At 39.8% G+C, this 25,573-nt stretch overlaps 2 protein-coding genes across 2 annotated transcripts; one reads left to right on the forward strand and one right to left on the reverse strand.

Annotated features, from left to right (window-relative positions):
• The first annotated feature begins 2,784 nt into the window (after window positions 1-2,784).
• LOC135480634 (acylphosphatase-1-like) lies at window positions 2,785-7,257 on the forward strand. The gene is made up of 4 exons (XM_064760522.1): window positions 2,785-2,912; window positions 3,814-3,830; window positions 4,962-5,071; window positions 6,808-7,257. The coding sequence occupies exons 1-4, from the start codon at window positions 2,864-2,866 to the stop codon at window positions 6,923-6,925; spliced, it is 294 nt and encodes a 97-aa protein (XP_064616592.1). The 5' UTR covers window positions 2,785-2,863; the 3' UTR covers window positions 6,926-7,257.
• Window positions 7,258-11,977: 4,720 nt separating this feature from the next.
• LOC135480886 (transcriptional protein SWT1-like) lies at window positions 11,978-25,083 on the reverse strand. The gene is made up of 9 exons (XM_064760815.1): window positions 24,986-25,083; window positions 23,905-23,993; window positions 21,084-21,165; window positions 19,753-19,897; window positions 16,956-17,116; window positions 16,006-16,110; window positions 14,528-14,636; window positions 13,292-13,350; window positions 11,978-12,443 (listed from the first exon to the last, which is right to left on the reverse strand). The coding sequence occupies exons 1-9, from the start codon at window positions 25,081-25,083 to the stop codon at window positions 12,368-12,370; spliced, it is 924 nt and encodes a 307-aa protein (XP_064616885.1). The 3' UTR covers window positions 11,978-12,367.
• Window positions 25,084-25,573: the final 490 nt, after the last annotated feature.

Here is a 25,573-nt window from a genome sequence, read left to right on the forward strand (position 1 = left end):
TGAATTTACTCAGTTTAGAAAGAAAGAGACCTTCCTAACCCACCTAATGCGCAAATTCCTAATCAAAATCTTAATGGTTAAATAAATAAAAATTAAGATGGTTTTTGACCGAAGTGTGCACAGGTGAACAAATTTAGGTGTCAGTACTAGTTGTAGAAGAATATATTCGATGCGTGGCCTGGTCTTTGATTGGATGAAACCATGATGTGCATTAAACGGCATATTGACTTTAGGGGCGAAAAAGAGAACAAAAAAATTGTTTTACATGTATTTGTATAGACCTAAACCGACTAATTAAAAATAAGTGATATCGGTATTTAACCTATATATCTAGCGTGTGCGTCATCACGCTATATCTGTCCGCAGTCTGAATGATCTGATGTATATTGGGCCACGAAATGGTTTGGTTTATTGTGCATTTAGCACGCAGCTAAATATTTACATGCATGTGGCTTCTATGCATATGGATGGCGTTATCTTGCATTGCGGACGTCAAAGAGGCACAGGTGAAGCCTCAACCTGAATTAGCGCTTCTTTAATATTCCAAGAAGCTCAGTCTTCAAAACTGCACTTATTCAATGCTTCGTTTTTCCACTGCTGTTCACCTCTCCTTGCTCCCAATGATCACAAAATAGGTATATGTACCTATGCTGGCATTTGTTTTCTATATTCGACATGTTTCCCTCACAAAATTTTAGGTCATGGCCAATCCATAAATCCATTTCTTACACAAAACAGTTCATTGGCTAAGGCATAACGAATCTAACTTTATGTAAGATACGATACAAAAAGCATAGCCGAAAAATTCGGGCCTTCCCACAAAATTGGAGAAAGCATGATTGATTGGTTCATTGGTTGATTTTATTTAACGTCATACTCAAGAATTTTTCACCTATACGACGACAGTCAGTATCATGGATGGAAGAAATCGGAGTGTTTGGGGAAAACCAGTAACCTTGGCTAGCTCCTGACGAACTTTTCCAACATGTGACATGTATGTACATCTATATAAACATACATATGTGCCACCATACTGGTGGAAAATAAGTGGTTTTCAACGAACGTTAGACGGCGCAAACCATCACAGGGGAATCGTCGACCGCTTGTCATTAATTCAGGCCAGCTGACAGTGAAAGCAGGGGACTGCACAGATTCCCTGTCCAAGGCCGCCTTAATCGATAATTGATTCGAGCTCGGGCTACGTACGGACTGAATCAGCTGCAAAGTGAATTGATTGTAGCTGCCATTGATTGTAACTGTCGTTGAGTGTAATTGTGAAGGAAAAGTGCTTAAAGACAAATGCATTATTTGCCTACATGCATTATTCGAAAAGGGAGAAAAGAACACTTGGTTTGCCGCTTGTAGCAAACATGATCCTCATAAGACTACACTATACGAAAGTCACAACGATTAACTGTTCATGTGGGAAGGTCTGCAGCTACCTGCGGATGGTCGTGGGTTTCCCCCGGACTCTGTCCGGTTTCCACCCACCATAATGCTGGCCGCCGTCGTATAAGTGAAATATTCTTGAGTACAGCGTAAAACACCAATCAAAAAAAAAAAAATCTAGTGACAATGCACCAGTTCCAGTTTTCTGATTGACCAGTCAAGTTGTCCTGATTTTAAATCTTCAGCATGGAGGACAGTTAAAGCCGAGATTCAAGCCCTTTGGATTTACAAGGAGCGCTCCGGACCATAAGGCACAGAGCGTGCTTGACCCCATAATTTCCCAAGAATGGGTACGTCAATACACTGATATAGACCTATGTAAACTCAAAAGCTAGGTCTATACTTAGCGAAATTTATGCAGGCTCAATCAGAAAAGTGTGGGTAAATGTTGTTGTTGTTGTTGCTATTTATTGGTAATAAATATTATGTGTACGCCTAAAAAGCGGACTACCGGGATTTTCGAGTTTTGAGGGTTTTTTTTATTTTAATTTTACAGCCCTATGTGTTGGTTGGTAGATTCATGTTGACTGTGTCTTTAGTACCTATATAGTCTATCATGTATAACCCAATCCTATGTATATGCAGGTCAGTTAAACCGATATAGAGCCACAAAAGACCTAGCAAAAAGTGGATTTGAACTTACATCCTCCTCAATCAAAATACTATAGTGGTCGGAGCTGAGGCAAGCAGTATGCTTACCGCGTCCTAGAAAGTGCTTACATTATTCTGTTGTGGGCAACGCCATTCCGAAAAATACTTCCGAACTATTAATTCATCTTTCCCGGCAATCATAGATTAACTATGTCTGTAGACCTATGTATGTTTTCAGCCATATGACGACGAGGTGACGGCAGTGTGTATAGGCCCATATACTTTGTCCTGTTGTATAGCAAGGCGAGTCCAAGCTCCCGCCATTGGAGTGCCATGCCGAAGACACCAGACTGAGACATGACAACCCACCCAGTCACATTATTAGTGCATGGCACCAAGACAACAAGCCCTGTTTCCTTGCTCAAACCTCTCCATGCTGAGCGCCACGCGAGGCAACAACAAGTAGGCCTAGGATTTTTAAAGTGTTTGTCATGACCCAACCCGGGGTTTGATCCTAGGTCTCCCGTCTTCGAGGACGGTCTAACCATTAGGCCACCGAAGCGGTCACAAATTTAACTGTTGAAAAAGAGAGACCAACAACTAGAATTAAACAGCTTGGCTGGAATGAAAGCTGTATATCATAATGCGTGTAAATCATCAGAGCTTTCCTAGGCCTAAATTCCATGGGTTGACGTGCAAGTCTTCTGAGAGTAGTTTCCCTTTGTTCAAACTCTCCTGTGAACAGGAGCCGTCTTGAAGCAGCAATGGAAACGTAAACAAACCATTTTGAGAGAAGTTGTTTTTTTCACAAACAAATTTAAACATGCCAAATCTGTTATCGCTTGAATTTGAAATCTTTGGAAGGGTACAAGGTAAGTTATATGTTTCTAGAAGAAGACAAATACTTGAGAGTTACTAACGTCTTTCGTTACTGAAGTTGACGGTTGAGCGCCGGTGATTTCGTCATACGGTGTCCAATTTTCGCTACGAGCAGATGCCTAGACCCAGTTATCCCATTTGTGTAGGCCTGCTGAAATTTGCCTGTTTCTTGACAGTTCTTACAGGTTATAAGAACAAAAACATATTTGGTAAAAAGCAAAACTTAAAGAGGTATGATCTAAATTTTACATTATGGCCATTGAAATTAATGCAGTACTGGTCATTACATATTAACATTACATACTACTTAGTTAATTTTTACCCCTGGATCACTCATTGTTTTATATTTGGATTGGCTAAGCTAAGGCCAGTCCAAATATAAATATGCGAACACCTGGGTGACTAGGTTTGCTTTTTACTAAGTAGCAGACCTGGCGAAGTGGGCTAACGTAAACTCGCAGTTTTTTTAACACGATAGACGTACATGTAGGGACTTCTACGAGGGAAATGAAATGATGCGAACTAACAAGAGACCGACTGGATTGGCGATAACTATTCAAGCTTTCCAATGTTGTGACAGACACAGATTTTAGTGTCTTCTGTCTATAATCAGAACCGCATCTACAGACTCTCACATCGAAAAATGCTGAAAAGAATCCAAAAGCGAAATATACTTGAGCAATTCACAACAAAACGTTATGGACAATAGGATTCATTTCAAACACGAGTTATTTTGGCCATACACTACAATAATGCCAGGAGGTTTTACTAAAACTAGGGGACGTTCAGGAAAATGGGTGTTTTGACCTACATTCCAAATGAATATCCCCTGACCCTTACACATAAAATGTATTTAGTGATATTTAATATTGTTTTTTTTTTGCTTTATTTCAGGTGTATTTTTTCGGAAGGTGAGTTTTCAGTTGATTAATTTCTACATCGTCATTGGCAACATTCAGCCAAAAAGTACATCTTCTGATTGTTAGATGAATATAAATAATGCTATCTGTGTTAAAACAGACACCATCCTGCCCCTCTTCAGAGATAGTTATCAGTTTGCTGTAGTTTTTTTATAGACAAAAAGTCAAGTTTCATAAATATGTTTCTTAGCAATACATCAATATCTTTGTTTATAATTGCACCCAAAGTGATAATTTATGTCTCATTCAGTATATCATTGAAATGTTTACTGGTGGAGAGAAAAGAAATCAGATTCATTTTTAACTTAAAGCTGCATTGTAGCTTGTGGGTGCAGCGTTCTACTCCTCTGTATGGGACTAGTGGTCTCTTTGGCATTATGCTTTCTATCACACTTTCGACATTTAAGCTTTGGGTGTGATAAAAGGAAAGAATGTTTAGTTCTATCCTGGCCATTTCAGCACGGTATAACAGCTGGGTTATTGGGACTACTCTGCTACAAGAATACACTTTCTTTACATGGCTGAAATAACATTGAATGATCGAGGTTTATAAACACCACTTTGTCAGTACTGCAGCCATATTGTGGTGAGAAAATAATGTTAAAAAAGAGATGTAATACCCTAAATATCGAACAATCCAGACACTAACTTGGCTTTTGAAGCATTGTGCCTTCATTTGCTGTGAAATATTGACGTTATTACCTAACATATCTTAGCATCTGAATTTCACAGTAAGAAACCAGCAAAGAGCTTCCTAATGAAGCTTGGGAGCCTCCGTGGCTCAGCTGGTTAGCACGCTAGCGCAGCCTAATGACCCAGGAGCATCTCACCAATGCGGTCACTGTATGTTTAAGTCCAGCTCATGTTGGTTTCCTCTCCAGTCGTACGTGGGAAGGTCTGCAGAAACCTGCAGATGGTCGTGGGTTTCCACAGGGCTCTGCCCGGTTTCCACCCACCATAATGCTGGCCACCGTCGTATAAGTGAAATATTTTTGAGCACGGTGTAAAACACCAATCAAATAAATAAATAAATCCTAATGAATCTTCAAATAAAGGCCCCACATACATGCACGTAAATATAGTTACATGTATTTTGTTCCATGCCAGTACTTTGTGTTACAGTACACCCAGAAGAAGGCCACAGAGCTGGGTCTTGCTGGCTGGGTCAGGAACACCAGCCAGGGAACAGTCCAGGGTGTAGCCCAGGGACCAGCCCCTAAGATAACGTCCATGTAAGGGAGACAACTGTGCCTTCTGAAGGCTACATGTAAATAGTCTGAATTTGCATTTCAGGGCCTGGTTGTTCAAAACGGGTTTATATCTTAATGTCAGATTTGACTTTAAGCCAAGTCTTCAATTTTGTTCTTAGCCTAAAAAAGTTGCGTAACATTGTATGAAATATGAACTAAAAGTGCTGCTGTAATAATTTGACTTTGGCTAAATTTTTAAACATAAAATATGATTTAATATCAGTATTAGTGAATACATTTTCGAACAACTGGCTAAATTTTTAAACATAAAATATGATTTAATATCGGTGTTAGTGAATACATTTTCGACCATCTAGGCCCAGGAGTCACGTTGGTTCACACAAGTTTAGGCAAGAAGGGTGCAGGGCTCTCACAATCTGAGTTGACTCAGAAAATGCAAGATGTTAGCTTGAGCCTCTCACCTTGTCTTGTACAAACGAGTGTGAATTCCTGAGACTCCTGAATGACTCTAATGTCAAGATGTAGCTGTACTACTGTTACATCTCTCCATCCCAGACTCCATATATCACCACTAAAATTGAAAAAAATCAGTAGTGCATGTTGTGCTGGACAGCAATATTGAATTTGGATTTTTGATATACCCATATTGCTCCCAGAGTTGCTTTGGCTTACATCTGCAACTTTTTGGATCTAAATGATTCAAAAATAGAAAATTTTTAATAGAATTTTGCTTTGGGTTGTCCCATGTAAAGCCTGAACTGCTCAGACCAAAATTGACTAAGCTTAAATTGCCGAATTGGTTTGCTTTAGACCTAAATTGATTAGAATTGGACCTATAGGCCTATTGTTTTTGCTTAGACCTGAAAAGACCTTAAAGTAAACTTTAAGTAAATAAAACCATCCAGAAGTCCTCGCAACCTCAACTCAATCAACAGCCTAGAGTCCACGTGGAAGGCCCCGGTATACGAATCAACCTCCCCTACATTGGTCCAACCAGCCACAAAATAGCCCGCCTAATAAAACAGTCAACTGGAATAGAAACAGTCTTCAGAAGCCTGACCACACTAAAGACCCACCTACATGCCACAGGAAAGAAGACACCAACCAAACCCCAGCCACCCAAAGGAGTTGTCTACCAATTAAAATGCAGTTGCAACAACTCCTACATAGGTGAAACAGGCAGACCGCTTCAAACCAGAATTAAAGAACACCAATCATCAGTACAGAAACTTGACTCCAAATCTGCCATATCTGACCACATACATGAAAACCCATCCCACAACATCAACTGGAATACAGTCAGGACACTGAACATGAATCAGCCCCATTGGAAGAAACGAAAACTACAGGAAGCCATCCAGATTAAGAGATTAAAGCCCAGCCTGAACAGAGATCACGGCATCTACCTCCCCTCAGCTTATGATCTGCTAATCCTCCAAACCGCTCAGGAACCCCACCGAGCCTAGTCAGTACCCCAACACCCACCCCAGGACACCTTAATCCCCTTGAGGACTGTTTACCCTCTTTTTGTTTTATCTGGTGACATTTGCATCTCTTGCCATATATAAGTGCTGTAGTAACTTTGATGTCATTCACTTGATAACGATGCTAGTATCTGCATCGAAACGTTGTGTTAAATAAACAAAGAAGTTGTACATCCATAAGAATGCCTTGTCCAGTGTTAGAACAGTTGTAAACAAAAAAGCAATGTGTGACATGGTAACATTTATAAGTTTTGTTTTTATTTTATTTTTTAGGAAAACCTGGCTTCAGACGACAGGCAGTCCAAGCTCACAGATAGAAAAGGCCGAGTTTAAAGAAACAGCTATTTCGACTCCACAGTTCAAGAAATTCAGCATTGACAAAACGCGCTGACAACCAGCTGAAAGTTAAGAGGATCTTTGTAGATGGATGTATGCATATATCCAAACATTTAATTGCTTATCTTGCCTTGGTACAGTTTCATAGTGTACATGTATTGCCGTTTTGTTTTACCAAAACCTTATTTATTTGGGTATTAATTTATGCCATGCTTGGTTGTAATGTTAAATGTATGTGTGTGTTTATTTATGGCTTTCTTTACACATATAAATGAAGATACACACATGTAACATAGATTGAACAGAGCAGAGCTTCTGCTGTAGGCCCTACAAATGGCCTTATTCATGCTGTAATGTACTTGACTAATTATGTGTAATAACATGTCTTTTCACAAATGTGAAACACAAACACGTTGTGTTTTTTTTTTCTTTTCTTTTCTTTTCTTACACTTCTCATACAGTTAGTGTGAGGATATAATATAATTAAACACGGACAGCGTAGAGGTATTATATAGCTGTCCTTCATCCTAAACATTTTGGTTTGAAAGACCATATACCAGTTAGAGATAATCTTGACTCCCACTTTCTGGATTGATCTCTCTGGCAAGCACATTTGCAATCAGTTGTGATGCTTGGGCATGTTGATTCCCTGTTGTTCTCCCATTCTCTCAGTTTTGGCATTTCGCTAAGGAGAAATATTGAGACTATGGGTTTAAATCCAGTTCTTGCAGACTCTGCTAAGACTGATATTCAAGGGGCAGTTGTTTCCTCCAATTTCATGAACCCATAAACTGGAATGGTTTGATTTAGATTTGGTTGTTTAACACCATGCACTCAACTGGGCTTTCACTTTACACAGTGGCCGTCATCTTTGTGAGGTGAGCAAACCAGTGTGCATTGGGTGAACAGAAACCACTGACCTTTGGCAGGTTGCTGACAAACCCGTCCACTGTCACAAATACCATATTGAAGGAAGACAAGCAGTCTTGTAGAATGAAGTTGCGTTTACAAAATCGGGACCAGCCCGGATAGCACAGTTGGTAGAGCATCTGCTTTGGAACCGGTAGATCCAGGATCAATCCACCTAAGATAGGTGGATTAGGTCACACCTAAGGCTTAAAAAGAGGAAGTTGTAACTTCCTCGCTTGGCGTTCAGCATGTAGGGGATAGTGCAACGACTTGTTGACCAATATCAGTGTAATGGCTCGGGCGTGGCAGCTTACTTGCCTTCGGTAAGTCGTCTCAGTGAGGCAGCACTAGATAAAAAGAGTGGTGGAAATCTGTCCTGCAACAAGGAGGCACATTACACGTACATGCAGCCTAAGGATTCCTTCGTCGTCATATGACTGAAAAATTATTGAGTACGATGTTAAACCCCAAGCACTCACTCACTCACATCCAAAATCGGCTTATAAAGAGTGGTTATTGAGTGCTTATTGTCACCAATGCTTCTTATGCATGCTCAAATGGATGAAATCCACAAATACCCTGCCTTTTTTAGCAGGTACCTGACAAACCACCTAACTTAAAGCAGCATTCAATCCAGCAAGAGCTGGATTTGAACTCCCAACCTTGCTGGTCACAGCCAAATCTGATGAGAGAAGAACCAGGCCTTAGCTGAACAAAAATGCTCAAGAAAAATACACGTCATGACAATCAACTATACTTGTACAAGTCAATGATCAACAAACACATCGGTAAAGCCATCTGGTAAAGAGGAATTCAGGGCATTTATTTCCTCAACAGAACAGCTTATAAATGCAACATTTGCATTAGACATGTTCTATAATTAAATGCCTTCACAAGGGTACCAAATAAAATCTAAAGCTTCAACTGTAGAAACAAGTTCATACGTACTTATACTGTACAACAGACATGATGGTGGAAATGATAATGGAGGTTTATTTACAGGCGAATATTTACACGGAGATTGACAATGGTGCTTAATGTATCTAAATGCATTATCTGTGCGAAGATGAAAATGAAATGTTTGGAGCCGAGATCTATGGGGAACCATGGCTAACAGCTGAGAATGTCACCAATATGCTATAACAAAAAATTATCACAAAAAGATAAAAGCATCTTTCTTCACACACATGTAAGCAACTTGTGACAAAGCCAATCATACTATGTTTAGGGGGAAATATTTAAATGCACTTATCTATCGGGCAGAACTTTTTCTTCTTTCTGAAATGCTACTATTAACCCCTTTCAGACCCATAGACCAAACTTCATTTAAACTAGAATCAAACCTGTGAAATTTACTTACTAAAACAACAATTTTGTTGATCTTCAGTAGACGTTCACCCTGTCAAATTTACTTACATGTATGCTGCCCAGCCTTTGGAAGATAAATCCCTCTCCCCTCCCTCCTCGCCCCCCCCTCCCCCCCCCCCCAAATAAGCAGTGACTGTATTAGTAACAAAAAAAGAAATAGTGAGCGATGTATAGACAAGGGCAAAATGGATCCTTGCATTCCAACAGGTTTTTTATCATTTCCTTATGTTCTATCAGGACAGCAGTCAGTTGGCGGTGGATTTGCTTCTGTTCATATCGAAGTTAGCCAGGTAACTAGTAAACGACCAAGGGGCATAGCTCTGCTAATAAGAATCTCAATAGGGTACATTTTGATTTAAGTGTGAAAGAATTCTCTTGACAGCACAATAACCAACCATACGTCTGTTGTCTTTAATACTGCGTCAACATTTTGTACTATTATCACAGTTGAGAATGGAGAGACAAACATAGGGAAGACAAAGTGTTTGACCTTAACGACAGCATGAATAATGAAAGTAAACTGAACATAATAATTCTAAATCTGGCAAACATCACACATTCAGGTATCTTTGGACATATTCTAAATTAGGTCATCGGGAAAGTATATTGAGGTGAAGTTCTCAACAAGAAGATAAGTCCCAACAAGTAGCCTACTTGTATTTTAAGCTTTAAGTGTTTGGAAGAGCTAAAGGGAATATTTCCAGGCTCTGCTGGAATTTGCATAAAGAATAAAATTATAAAGGAAAAAATGTCCGAAATTCCTCAACTAAGATGGTCTTGAAAGTTCTCACCCAATACATGAAGCATAAATAATACTATAAGTAGATCTAAGCTCATTTGCATAATTTTCCACGGGAATTAAACACAGCCAAACATATTAATGTTCGGATTGTTCACAGCCAGGTATAAACTGCAAGACTAATGTGTTCACACCCCTACCCAAAATTCTTGGGACTCTGTGTCACTGTAGCAATGTACATGTTTACCACCAGAGATAGGGTTCAGACTTTAAACTGGTACTCCATTCACGACAGGAAAGAAATCATTGCTCTAAACAATCATTATTGACCATAAACGCCCACTCATACCTCTGCATTGTCTGACTACCAGATGCATTTTATTTTAAGACGGTGCATGTTCCACAATTCAACATGTTTTTAAAGGACAAGTGACCTTAAATCTATCATTTTTTTCACAACAAATGGGAATAAATCCTTTGGCACCATATGAAATATTTTCAACACAATATCCTATGCAAAAACTTACACAAAACTCTACAAAACTGAAATCTCCAAAAGCACAAGTCTAAAGTATAACATAGGCATCTACATGTACCTGACCTGCACCAAAATAATATACATGTAGCAACAGCTGAAATCAAGACAAAATCATACACATGTACGTAACAACAGCTGAAATCGAGACAAAATCATACACATGTACGTAGCAACAGCTGAAATCAAGAGAAAATCATATACATGTATGTACCAACAACTACATACACTAACTACATGTTGGAAAAGTCGTCTTTCCTTTCCAAAATTATTGGAGAATTGTTTCAAGTCCAGCCATGATTGTACATTAAAACGAGATAAAAATACAGACCTTTTTTACACATTTATATTAAACGTTTTGTGAATCTGTCTTCACCTGTGTTCGCATGGAAGAGCTTCACATACATATATGTCCAAAGAACACCACTTTTTTTTTTTTTTTTTTTTCTCGCCCAGATCCAGTTCAGTCTATACACAGCTTCAGCAGTCTACTGAATCACAAAGTAGGAAACTCTTATTTATTCAAAGCAAACTGAACTTCTTCTTGTAATGAATGCAGTATACAACGGTCTGCTCTGGACATAATGTTACACCAAAACACCGCCAACAGCTTAATAGTTCTGAACTAGAACTGTGTAACTGGCCATCAAAAGTTCTGGGTTTTATTTTACATTCTCAACACAAAAACATAAACTTATTTGATTCGGTGTTATATTCTGTACTCCAGAATATTTCACATATGACTCTGGCCAGCATTAGTGAACACATACAGGTTACTTGCATACTGTATATTAATATTTGAAACAGTCGAGGCAGACTTTCTCAAATGAGGCAGACTTTCTCATGTGAGGCAGAATTGTGAACCAAAGAGATTAAATGACTATCTTTTTGATTTATAATAAACATTTATTTCACTGGTGTTTTATGCCGTACTCAAGAATATTTCACTTATACGACAGCAGCCAGCATTATGGTGGGAGGAAACCGAGCAGAGCCGGTTGGGTGGGGGGAGGGGGGGCGATGACCATCCGCAGGTAGCTGTGGTTCACTTCTGTTTTTCAAATTAATGGGTTTACAAAGTCTTGTGAAAGTAGTCCCTCCTAAAATCTGTATGATCAGCCATGGACTTATTTTCATTCTGTTTGACAGGATTGTAAGAACTGTTCATTTTCTGGAAGTCTGTGTCAACCTTACAAGACCAGATTCTACCTTCTCAGTCAGAGGGGACAGTCCATCACCTGGGTATGATATATACTGTCCAGACAGACAGTACAGGTGTTTTGATGTTAAACATCTCAGCCATGATTTGTACATACACACTGCACAGATATTCAGGTGTTCCAAAATCTCAGCCATGATTAACACACATAAACAGCACAAAGACTCAGATGTTCTAGAATTATTGCATAAGTATATCTTATGTGTTCAGATGTTAACCCCACTGCCATGATTTATACACACATGCAGATAGAAAAGATGTTTAAATTTTCAACACTTCATCCATGATTAACACACAAGTTGTATAGGTATTTTCAATAGAGGTTTAGCACCTTAGCCATCACTTTACACAAATGAACAGTGCATGTTCTGTGAAGATCAACAATTCATCCATGATTAAAACTCATGAGTACAGATGTTTAGAAAATTAACATCACATCCATGATTAACTCAGGGACAAGTACAGGTGTTTAAAAGTTCAACATCACCACTATAATACACATGAGTACGGTACAGGTGTTTAGAAGATCAACTCTTGAACTTTGAACAATACTCATGAACAGGTTTTCATAAGTTCAGCACCTCTGTCTTAGCTAATTTACAAGAACAGCAAAGTTGTTCAGCAACTTAGCCATTTCTAAAAACAGTCATGAAGAGTAAACATATTTAGATGTTCCACATCACAGCCATACTTCACAGATATACCAACAGTTTAGATTTTGGACACCTCATGCTTGCTGCACACACCGGAACAGTGATCTCACCATGTCAACCAGTTGTTTCAAGCCAAAGGTGAGCAGAGGCCTGTAATAAACGAAGTTGAACATGGTTAAACAATCTTGTCATGACCAAAACTTGTCAAGAGAACATTCTCTAGTGACATGCTGTAAGTATTAAATGTCTTTTTGAAAAATGCAAAATCACCTTAAAAGCCAAAAAAATACTCCTGGTATTTGAGTGGGAAACAGAAGATGAGACAGGGATAATATTGTCAGCGTTCGTGAGAGAACCGTTTCCGGAATTCAAATGTTACTCACTGAATATTTCTCTCGAGACAAATTTGTATGAAATAACATGAAGGACGCTATACAGTCAAATGTCCATGGACATGTACACTTATATAAATGGATTTATTTTTTTTTCAACTCCGTAAAGTGCACTGGAAACATTGAACCTCTATGGTGGACTTTTCTGACTACATTGGTACATGAGATGTAACATCAGGTTTTTGCCACATAACACACTTAAGACTGCAGGATTTGAAATGTATATACGTGTAGATAAACAAGTTCATTCGCTGAATGGACCTTCGAGAGAACTATTTCAAGCAAAACATCTATGCATGTAACGTCACCGACATCCTCTGGGTCTCTACAGACCACCGCAGAGTTTGATGTATTAAAACCTTTTTACTCAATTGGAAAAATTCTAAATAAATGAATGAAAATATTTTTCTAGACAGTTTTTCATTGTTTTTTATATAATATATACTTCACTTTAGTGGGTTTTTTTTTTTTTGGCCTTTAACATTTACCTTAACATTGCTTTCATTGTCATTGAATTCTGATGCTCACAGCACAACAGAAAATGCAAAGTACATGTAGTACAGACTGGCTAAAATGCTATGTAGCTACGTTTTGTAATTAGCTCACCTGTTATCCTTCTTGGAGAAGAACCTCGCCAGTTTATCAGCATCCACCAGGTTTTTCTCCTGAAAATCACAGGCAAAGTATTCATTTTTGTATGCCTCACTAACAGTAAGAGCCTTATTTGAAACGAATAACAATGATTCAGGAGGGGCGCAATGATTCAGGAGGGGCACAATGATTCATGAGGGTCACAATGGTTCAGGAGAGTCACAATGATTCAGGAGGGTCACAATAATTCAGGAGGAGGGCAATGATTCAGGAGGGGCACAATGATTCAGGAGAGTCACAATGATTCAGGAGAGTCACAATGATTCAGGAGGGGCACAATGATTCAGGAGGGGGGCAATGATTCAGGAGGGGCACAATGATTCAGGAGGGGCACAATAATTCAGGAGGGGCACAATGATTCTGGAGGGGCACAATGATTCTGGAGGGGCACAATAATTCAGGAGGGGCACAATGATTCAGGGGCACAATGATTCAGGAGGGGCCCAATGAATCAGGAGGGGCACAATGATTCTGGAGGGGCACAATGATTCTGGAGGGGCACAATAATTCAGGAGGGGCACAATGATTCAGGGGTGGGGCACAATGATTCAGGAGGGGCACAATGATTCAGGAGGGGCACAATGATTCAGGAGGGGGCGCAATGATTCAGGAGAGGCACAATGATTCAGGAGGGTCACAATGATTCAGGAGGGGGCGCAATGATTCAGGAGAGGCACAATGATTCAGGAGGGGCACAATGATTCAGGAGGGTCACAATGATTCAGGAGGGGGCAATGATTCAGGAGAGGCACAATGATTCAGGAGAGGCACAATGATTCAGGAGGGGCGCAATGATTCAAGAGGGGGCGCAATGATTCAGGAGGGGCGCAATGATTCAGGAGGGGTCCAATGATTCAGGAGGGGCGCAATGAATCAGGAGGGGCGCAATGATTCAGGAGCCTCTCACAGGCGCCGTGATTCAGGAGTCTCTCACCGATGACGCTGCTCTCACTTGAAAAAGTCCAGCTCATGATGCCTTCCTTTTCTGCCTAATATATAGAAAAGTGTGGCAGAAATTTTTTTTATGAGTGAAATATTCTATATGGCATAAAACAACAATGAAATAAAAAAATTTAACATGATCTGTTCTCCGGCCAAACGTGGGAAAGCAGTGATGTGGACTGAGCATGCAGTGTCATATGTCATTTGAGAGATTTGATATATATGTTCAGAAAGGTGCTGTACACTCACGTCGTTGTTGTTGGTTGGATCTGGAGGGATGATTGCATCTAGAGAGGAGCAGAGAGCAGCGAAATGGGCATTCATCTGCGGAATGAGTCTTCGTTTGACATTCAGAGCACTGAAACCAAACCACATGGAGCTGAAATTTAGTTACCAGAAATGGTAATAAATTGCATAAATAGCATTGCAGAACATAAATGTACATGTAGACATGCCGATCAGGGAGGTGGGTACAGTACAAACTTTCAGAACTTTATCCAGAAGTCATATTCAGCCGTGTAGGTTTGTTTTGTAAGAGAATACATTTATCATACATGTAGATGTAAGCCAAACATACCTTCATTTCTCAACATTTTCGCATATGAAAGGGCAACTTTCAGTGCAATTTATGCATGTTTTTAATTCATTTTGAAGAAAAAAAATACATTAGTTGGATTAGCCAATATAGAGTATATAATAGAGTATAATTTTATTAGTCTACACAGAATAATGTCCTCAGAATTTGTGTGAATAAACACATTACAAAACATGCAAAAAAGGTTGAAAATTTTAGCAACATTTAGTATTTGCCAGTTATAAAAACATGACTGCTTGACTTGGATGGTGTTTTATGCCCAACTCAAATCATGACTGCAGGCATGAGGATCTCACCGGAACGATCAGAGGTTAAAAACTTACGACGCCTAAAGTAAATTCCCCATAATACAAAAGGCTTGGCTACTCCCTCAATACTGCTTAGAAAACATTAAACAGAGATAACTGTCCGAAGACGAATTGTGCCTAAGGTCCGGTGTCATCTGACTCTTGTACTTTGTTGCCACCAGTGTTCTCATGAAAAATGGTCTTCTTTAATCTCTCTGTGTGTACAGCGAGCCCACAATGCTATCTGCCATGACGGACAGGAAGGGGCATGGCTGATGAATTACATGGAGAACAGGTAGAAAATCATGGTCCTTGACCAACGCAGTTGTGATTCATATGAAATTCAGATTTTGAGATTTGTTTGATATGCAAGGTTGTTGTGGAAGTTGTATTTAACACATGCTGCATTGTACTCTTCGGGTTGGGGAGGTAACTCAAACTGACAAAGTTGAGAGTACCCAGTTCTGTCCCTTCTTTTTTTCCAAAGTTTGCAGTCAGATACCTGAATCCTTTGGTGACAGTTTATACATTTTAAGCAAAAAGGCTGAGCGATTGGTATTTTTACTTTACAAAGTAAATGAAAATTAGATCTGTAAGAAATGCCAAACACCAAAATTTATTTGATGAAATGCCAATAATACTAAAATTATTATAGGTAAATCGGTTCCCATAGCAGAAAATTGGTGGGAACCCAAAAAAATGTTTCCCACTGTATTCCTTCTCTTTTTTTTATTTAGACAGCAACAAGTGCATTTCATTAACATTAATATCAAATATTCCTCAAAACAAAATTTGTTGTTATCCCATGATTACATGTCCCGTTCTAATGGACATAGTATTATTACCTAGTGAAGTTTTTGCGGAGATCTGAGAGAACTGGCAGATGTTCATACACTGAGGCGTACACCTCATCCATCGCACCTCGCTGCATCATTTGCTGCACCTCATTGCTGTAAAAAAAAAAAAAGAAAAAAAAGCACTGACACAAACAAACATGACAAAACAGATTAAATTGTGTCATCTGGTGAACCACCTCTTTCAACCGAGTGTAAGAAAGTGCTGGAAGCAACCATTATGGGTTCATGTTTTATTGTCAGCAGGCTACAGCTCATTACTTTGCACTGAAACCCAGGAATTCATTTCTCGCCATGACTCCCATAAACCAAAACCTTGGTGACTGCGCCACTCTGGCACCCTAACCACTCGGCCACAGGGGCCCTCAGAACAATGCGTGCTTTCAGTAACGCAGTCACTATGCAGTACTGTACTTTTACCGTACCAGATTACATCGAGCGGGTGCGAAGTACCACAAGGTGAAAAGCTGTTAGTGCTGGGCAGTACAAACAGAACAATAGCATGCTGCAAAGTTCTGCTGTGTAACGATTTCTCATACATAGCTTTCTGCTGTCTACATGTACCCAACATTTGACAAATTCAATTACGAAATGTCTTCTATTTTGAGATCTATTTTTTCCACTATTGTCTGATGTCCAAAATTTTCCCCCATACTCTAATTCTCCAACCTTCCCACATGTTTACAAGGTGTTCATTCAAGCATATTCTGAGGGCATTATTCTGTGTAGACTGTCAAAATTATAATTTTGTGTAGCCCTAAAATTGGCCAGCTCAACCAATGTAGTTTTGTCTTGAAAATCAAATTTAAAAAAAAAAAGAACGAAAGTTGCTGATTCATATGTGAAAAAGTTGAGAAAATAGGGTACCTCTTTTCAGATGTACATGAATATGTGGAGAAAATTTTGTGTCTAGCAAGATCGTAACTACCCTACGTACATACCAGTAATTATCAATGGCTTCCCAAGACTTCTGGAATTTCTCCTTGACTAAGTTAGCATCAGCCTCATGCTGGTACAGTGTGTGAGTGGAGGTACTGGAGCTGAGGTCCTCTGTGTCCAGACTGACCATAGAGCCTTCCAGTGATGGACTGTGGTGTTGTACCTGAGGGAAAGACATAGAACAGTGTGAGGGTGGAGGTATTAGAGCTGAGGTCCTCTGTGTCCCAATTGACCATAGAGCCCTCCAGTGATGGACTGAGGTGTTGTACCTGAGAGACAGACATAGAACAGTGTGAGGGTGGAGGTACTAGAGCTAAGGTCCTCTGTGTCCCAATTGACCATAGAGCCCTCCAGTGATGGACTGTGGTGTTGTACCTGAGGGACACACAGATATACAACAGTGTGAGGGTGGAGCTACTGGAGCTGAGGTCCTCTGTGTCCAGACTGACCAGAGCCCTCCAGTGATGGACTGAGGTGTTGTACCTGAAGGACAAACAGATATACAACAGTGTGAGGGTGGAGGTATTAGAGCTGAGGTCCTCTGTGTCCAGACTGACCATAGAGCCCTCCAGTGATGGACTGTGGTGTTGTACCTGAGGGAAAGACAGATATACAACAGTGTGAGGGTGGAGGTACTAGAGCTGAGGTCCTCTGTGTCCCAATTGACCATAGAGCCCTCCAGTGATGGACTGAGGTGTTGTACCTGAGGGAAAGACAGATATACAACAGTGTGAGGGTGGAGGTACTGGAGCTGAGGTCCTCTTTGTCCAGACTGACCATAGTCCTCTAGTGATGGACTGAGGTGTTGTACCTGAAGGACAAACAGATATACAACAGTGTGAGGGTGGAGGTACTAAAGCTGAGGTCCTCTGTGTCCCAATTGACCATAGAGCCCTCCAGTGATGGACTGAGGTGTTGTACCTGAGGGAAAGACAGATATACAACAGTGTGAGGGTGGAGGTATTAGAGCTGAGGTCCTCTGTGTCCAGACTGACCATAGAGCCCTCCAGTGATGGACTGAGGTGTTGTACCTGAGGGAAAGACAGATATACAACAGTGTGAGGGTGGAGGTACTAGAGCTGAGGTCCTCTGTGTCCCAATTGACCATAGAGCCCTCCAGTGATGGACTGAGGTGTTGTACCTGAGGGAAAGACAGATATACAACAGTGTGAGAGTGGAGGTACTGGAGCTGAGGTCCTCTTTGTCCAGACTGACCATAGAGCCCTCCAGTGATAGACTGAGGTGTTGTACCTGAGGGACAGACAGATATACAACAGTGTGAGGGTGGAGGTACTAGAGCTGAGGCCCTCTGTGTCCAGACTGACCATAGAGCCCTCTAGTGATGGACTGAGGTGTTGTACCTGAGGGACAGACAGATATACAACAGTGTGAGGGTGGAGGTATTAGAGCTGAGGTCCTCTGTGTCCAGACTGACCATAGAGCCCTCCAGTGATGGACTGAGGTGTTGTACCTGAGGGAAAGACAGATATACAACAGTGTGAGAGTGGAGGTACTGGAGCTGAGGCCCTCTGTGTCCAGACTGACCATAGAGCCCTCCAGCGATGGACTGAGGTGTTGAACCTGAGGGACAGACAGATATACAACAGTGTGAGGGTGGAGGTACTAGAGCTGAGGTCCTCTGTGTCCAGACTGACCATAGAGCCCTCCAGTGATGGACTGAGGTGTTGAACCTGAGGGAAAGACAGATATACAACAGTGTGAGAGTGGAGGTACTGGAGCTGAGGCCCTCTGTGTCCAGACTGACCATAGAGCCCTCCAGCGATGGACTGAGGTGTTGTACCTGAGGGACAGACAGATATACAACAGTGTGAGGGTGGAGGTACTAGAGCTGAGGTCCTCTGTGTCCAGACTGACCATAGAGCCCTCCAGTGATGGACTGAGGTGTTGTACCTGAGGGACAGACAGATATACAACAGTGTGAGAGTGGAGGTACTAGAGCTGAGGCCCTCTGTGTCCAGACTGACCATAGAGCCCTCCAGTGATGGACTGAGGTGTTGTACCTGAGGGACAGACAGATATACAACAGTGTGAGGGTGGAGGTACTAGAGCTGAGGTCCTCTGTGTCCAGACTGACCATAGAGCCCTCCAGTGATGGACTGAGGTGTCGTACCTGAGGGAAAGACAGATATACAACAGTGTGAGAGTGGAGGTACTGGAGCTGAGGTCATTTGTGTCCAAAATGACCATAGAGCCCTCAAGTGATGGACTGAGGTGTTGAACCTGAGGGACACACAGACAGACACAGAACAGTGCGAGGGTGGAGGTACCAGAACTATGCTTCTCTGCAGTATAGAAAGGCTATAATATACATAACTCAGGTTTGGTAGCAAAGATACCATAAAGCTCACCTGTGGGAGACACATGCAAAATTCCAACATAGATACAGTACTGAAGTCATACATTTTGTAATTTACATTAATTAATACGCACACATAGCGTAAACATCCCTCTCCTATGACAGTGCTTTACATGTATGCAAATCCTTAGTACAATATCCGCAATACTTTTCTGAGATACCACCCCTAACATTTACTCTCCTTGTTACTGGGTGTTACACACATTACGGATGTGAACTCAGCTACTTCTATACTTTGTACAGGAAAAGCTAGTAAAAGAAGGTACTTTTTGTATACTTTTTTACTTCTTTATACTTTTTTTTGTATACTTTTTTTACTTTTTGTATACTTTTTTTACTTTTTGTATACTTTTTTTTTTACTAGCGAACAATAAGCTCACTGCAGCAGTACGAAAAACTAAAGTAACTCATCCACTTCCTACCTGTGTTGTGATTGTGGGCACCTTGCCCAGGTACACCTGTAAATCGGGGACATCCTCAATCTCTTTAAAGCCCTCTAATACTTTGTTGCCAAGATCCTTTAACTTGGAGAAAATTGCCCGAGGTTCCTTAGTTAAGTCAGAATACCTTGAAACAAAGAGGCAGTAACGTGTATCATATATGCACAGGTACACCAGTCACTTCCAATAGCCTGACTAATTTCATATTAAAACCATGCACAAGGTCAACAGGGATGAAAGCATGCTGCCTCTATCTTTTTCACCTGCTCACTCTTAGCAGGCTTCTAGCATTCCACTACCATTCTCCTGACCTTCATATTTTTAAAGTTGGATCAACAATTTTTGTCTTGTTATCTTGGCAGCATTGCCAAACATGCGCTAATACTGTGATTTGTAGTTCTGACTTCTCAAATTCCACTAGTCAAATGAAAAAAGGATAAGCACCATTGTATATGATATTTGTGGCCTATGGAAACAAAACATTTCCTATTCTTAGTCAAGCAGTTGAACTGAACATTTTAACATGGAAATGAAACTGCACTTATGCCATTTATTGACCTTGATGTAAAGTAAAGCAAATAAATATATCTCGTACAGACACTATATAATCCATTTTCAAGAATGTTGAGGGGGTAATAAAACTCAGAATGATCCCTGAACATAATCAGTGTCTTAGAAACACCCTATTCTGATAAAATTAACATGGGGGATATAGGGAAAATAAGGGGGGATATAGGGAAAATAAGGGGGGATATAGGGAAAATAAGAGAAATCTTGGAAGTGAGAAAACCTGATTTTAAATTCTGAATAATTTATTTATTTGATCGCTGTGTTAAACCACCCTCAAGAATATTTCACCGCTGCGAATATTTTCACTGCAGGTTGCTCCCCAACCTTTTCAAGTACGACCCAAATTCTGGCTAAATATATGTTGCTGATGTACTAAAAAGAAAAGACAAACATACACGCAAGCCACAGCAGTAATGTTGATCACATCACTCACAATGTTCGATTGAACTAAATCTTTCAGAAGCCCTTGATCAATAAGGTCAGAGGTTCAAATCCCAATCTCGCCAGTTTGGATCAGGGGCCACTTTCCCAGAACTGCGTCAGTCAGATTTCCCCTTTTTAAGTTACAAAAAAGTGATTGACGTAGCTTTTTAAAGGTGGCCCCATGAGGATTTGTTTCTGTGTTTTGATTGAGATTCAACATTGCCCCCCCACCCCTCCCCACCCTTCCACCCACACTCACACCTAACATGTCTAACATGACAGTAAACAGATATCCAATAATAATGAAATACTTTACTTACTGTTTTTTCACACTTAGTTCGCCCACAACACACAATGCATCATCCAAGAGACAGCAAGCTTGTCTGATGTTGGTACCATAGCCTGAAACAAAACAATACTGTGTACTTCGCAGTGCTCATTTCTTCACATCAAAAAAAAAAAAAAAAATAACACATCTTCTTACAACATGAGCACTATTTGCAATATCAACATTGCAGGTCTGTTAAGTCTTCTGAGTTCATGCAGGTTTGGACAAGGTAAATTTGGAGCACTCTACAGCCAACGCAGCTAAAAGGTTTTGATTTTTATGGCAGTTAATAAATTGAAAATACAGTAACGGCCCTGTCAGCTACCATAAAATCACGAATTTTCCAGACTTCTGAAAAGCTGATTTGGTTTATTTTAGTTCGAATCACTTGCATATATCTCTGGAAATACTCATTCCCTTTTCAGAGTAAAGACATAACCAGAGCCCAAGGGATGTGAAATGGGTCTATTGCTCTTCCTCTGTTTTTATTTCTTTTGTAATTAATGAACAATTCATTGGTCTTCTCCACCAACAAAGGGCCTATCGGTTATTCTGTCTGTAATGAAGGACCCCACCTCATTATGACAATTACTTTAAAGAGAATGCATTACATCAGAAAGTCATATTATGATATAGGGCCTACTGTCAGACTGTACACCTTTTCCCAAAATTTGTTTACCAAAGTCGTTACCATTTCTATTTGTTCAGTTAGAGTGAGCATGAAAATCTTCATTATTTGTACCACTGCCGTATGTGGCCACCTATCATAATACAATACATGTTTTGGTCCTTACACTGTACAGTTGTATCTCAACAGCACAAATATGACAAGGACGCATTAAATACTTGTACAATCTGTCAACCTTTTGTTCAATCTTTTCAAGATTATACCCAGATGTTCATCACATATAGCAAACGTAATTAACAGCTCATTCCACAATTTAACAGATAACTTCTTTAACAGACCATGAAAAACTTTCTATAATAAATTTGTTGGAATTCACGCAATAAGGAAGATCAACTATTGGGCAGTAACTCAAGGGGTCAAGCAGTGCTGACGATAAATTTCAGAGGATAAAGACAAAAGATAAATTTGCCTACGTTTCCACGACAGGGAGTACTGGGTAAGACTACCACAGTACACATTTTTTTGAAAATGGTCAACACTTCATTATTTTGGGTCCCCATTTTGGGTAGCTACAGACCTGTAGAGAGATTCTGGTAGTTACACACATGTATAGGCCTACATAGACCTGCCTGTACAGAGATTCTAGTAGTTACACAGATGTATAGGCCTACATAGACCTGCCTGTACAGAGATTCTAGTAGTTACACACATGTATAGGCCTACATAGACCTACCTGTACAGAGATTCTGGTAGTTACACACATGTATAGGCCTACATAGACCTACCTGTAAAGAGATTCTGGTAGTTACACACATGTATAGGCCTACATAGACCTACCTGTACAGAGATTCGGGTAGTTACAAACATGTATAGGCCTACATAGACCTACCTGTACAGAGATTCTGGTAGTTACACACATGTATAGGCCTACATAGACCTACCTGTACAGGGATTCTGGTGGTTACACACATGTATAGGCCTACATAGACCTACCTGTACAGAGATTCTAGTAGTTACACACATGCATAGGCCTACATAGACCTACCTGTACAGAGATTCTGGTAGTTACAGACACGTATAGGCCTACATACACCTACCTGTACAGAGACTCTGGTAGTTACACACATGTGTAGGCCTACATAGACCTACCTGTACAGAGATTCTGGTAGTTACACACATGTATAGGCCTACACAGACCTACCTGTACAGAGATTCTGGTAGTTACACACATGTATAGGCCTACACAGACCTACCTGTACAGAGATTCTGGTAGTTACACACATGTATAGGCCTACATAGACCTACCTGTACAGAGATTCTGGTAGTTACACACATGCATAGGCCTACATAGACCTACCTGTACAGAGATTCTGGTAGTTACAGACACGTATAGGCCTACATACACCTACCTGTACAGAGACTCTGGTAGTTACACACATGTGTAGGCCTACATAGACCTACCTGTACAGAGATTCTGGTAGTTACAAACATGTATAGGCCTACATAGACCTAACTGTACAGAGATTCGGGTAGTTACATATAGGACTACAACTACATCCACATGTCCGTTGCCCAAGGTTATGTCTTTGTCATAACATTCTAGCATTAATTAATTATTTCAGCTCTTCCTCACCAGGAATGAATATGAATGACACTCATAGGCCTACATTTTTTTATTACACCTCAACCTGTAAGCCTACTGGGTTTATTCCAATAACTCATTCACTGACAAGTACACCTTGTCATTTTGTTTGGATAGCAGGGGTTGCTGTATTATTTCATTCTACGGTAACTTACCAAATGCGACTGGTAAGTTTTTTTTTCTGTCAAAACATTTCTATATACACCAACAACTGCCATTTTGGGATCAAATCATGATACACTTGTTCTGCTAAATTCAAATGTACATAACTTATAAATCTCGACAAAACAATGAAGAACACATCAAGATATCAAACTAATATCTGACCATAACACATGGTCTATTTCGTTAAGCGCAATGACAAGGCATACGTGGGTGAAACTCCTTCTGGCAATTTCTTCACGTTCTTTCATGCCTCTATAATGGGCCTCTGGCGATTCTCACCAATAGACTCATAAGATGTTTGATTTCCAGTGCCACAAGACGAACTCTAAACCTTTAGGCCACTGATGCATTCATAATGAAATATCTGTTGCAACTCACCTGTGCTCTGTTTGAAATGCTTCAACAATGAGATCACAGAAGTCTGCAATTTTCTGTCAAAGAATTGACCAAATACTGCTATCCAATGTCTGAAATAAAAAGCATAAAAACTCCACTACTTCATTTGAAGTCTACAACACGTGGTAATAATTTTGCTGCACTCAAGACAACTTTGTTTTATACAGAAAGGCTGCCAGGTGCATGGGGGAAGAAAACATAACTGTGAAAAAAAGCTGTGAAACCATTAGGAAACACAAGGGGGTAACTAACATGATTAGAGGTGGTCAGATGCATATTTCTGTGACCATTTCACATCACATTTACATAATCTTAAATAATACTACAAATACCGCCTACAGCAAACATATATAAACTTTTCTTTGAATATCATATATGTGTTATGTTAAGTCATATATTAAAGGAGAAGAAAATTTTGAAAATGGCACTACAGGCTGAAAAGAGCACATGTTTATCTATCTGAAGGTGCCTGCTGCATAATTTTGCGATCTTTCCTCGTCATACACGTAAAGCCTGAAAATGGCAGGTCAGGTACAATTTCTACTGAAAATTTACAAACTACTCTTCGGTGGTTTCCAACAGAAATTCTCCTCCCAACACAGAAGACTTCAGGACTAGTTCTTAGGCAAAATCCCTTAGCGGATTTTGGCGCTGAATTTATAAATCATCAACTTGAGGTACATATTAGAATTTTTTTATGGCATGCACATTCGAGGAAATGGATACTCTTTCAATGGTACATGTATTTGTTTGATATTTAAATTTTCTTCTCCTTTAATGCATGCTTCTATTTTTGCTTGGTTCAACCAGCCATATGAAGGTCATGTACTCAAAGTAGCAGGATGCATTTTTTTCATTGATTATTCCATTGTAAATTAGTTTGGCAACAAGCCAAATAGTAAATAAAATACCTCACAGTATTAAAAGCACATCCTCAATTAAAGCCCTCATCTATATGTCTTCATATTTCCAAGGACCCCCTGAACTAACAGTTCCATCGTCTGATGGGTAAACCTAAGCAGAAATCTCCTGAAAACAAATTAAAATAAAATAAAAATCTTACTTTTCATAGCATTCTAAAACATCTCGCAGAGACCATGGTGGTTTTCTCAAGACAACACCCAACCTGAAACACAGACACAACACAACTTCATTAGACATTTTCAAGCGACAAACTCTAACAGAATTAAGAACAATGTCAGTGAAGCATTTTTATAAGAGGTTTTAATATAACATTGTACCCAACATTTGTTCATTTGCATGATGCCAGGTTTATGGCATGCATGGTTCGAAGAAATCAAAGAGGAAGATTGTTGGGGCCACTTTCACAAAACCTTGTGAGTCATACTTTTCATAGAAGACGCTGTCTTCATTATAGTGCCACAAGGTGAAGCTATTTACCAGAAGAAAAAAAAATAATTTTGTGAAAGTGGGTCCAGATTTATTAATTTATTTACTGATTTTATATGAACAATTGAACAGAATTTTAATAAAGGTCCTTCATGTAGCAATACATAAAAATTCCTTGAATTATACAGTATTTCTAACATTTATCTGTGATATATGGAGCATGTCTGGTTTCTTCAGTTCACTGTCATCTGTTATGTGTTTAGTTTTTAAGTGCTTTGATCAAGTGTGTTTTCTTAAAGTC

This window comes from Liolophura sinensis, chromosome 13 (assembly GCF_032854445.1).
Source record: "Liolophura sinensis isolate JHLJ2023 chromosome 13, CUHK_Ljap_v2, whole genome shotgun sequence".
Classification (NCBI taxonomy): Eukaryota; Metazoa; Mollusca; class Polyplacophora; order Chitonida; family Chitonidae; genus Liolophura; species Liolophura sinensis.

Bases quoted from the DNA above. Each gene is read 5' to 3' on its own strand.
- LOC135480634 (XM_064760522.1), top strand. From the start codon at position 2,864: ATGCCAAATCTGTTATCGCTTGAATTTGAAATCTTTGGAAGGGTACAA. The intron at 5,072-6,807 runs GTAAGGGAGACA...TTTATTTTTTAG, and splicing joins GCCCCTAAGATAACGTCCAT to GAAAACCTGGCTTCAGACGA.
- LOC135480886 (XM_064760815.1), bottom strand. From the start codon at position 25,083: ATGTCTAATGAAGTTGTGTTGTGTCTGTGTTTCAGGTTGGGTGTTGTC. The intron at 21,166-23,904 runs GTGAGTTGCAAC...GTTTTGTTTCAG, and splicing joins GCATTTCAAACAGAGCACAG to GCTATGGTACCAACATCAGA. The intron at 13,351-14,527 runs GTGAGTGTACAG...TGTGATTTTCAG, and splicing joins ATCCAACCAACAACAACGAC to GAGAAAAACCTGGTGGATGC.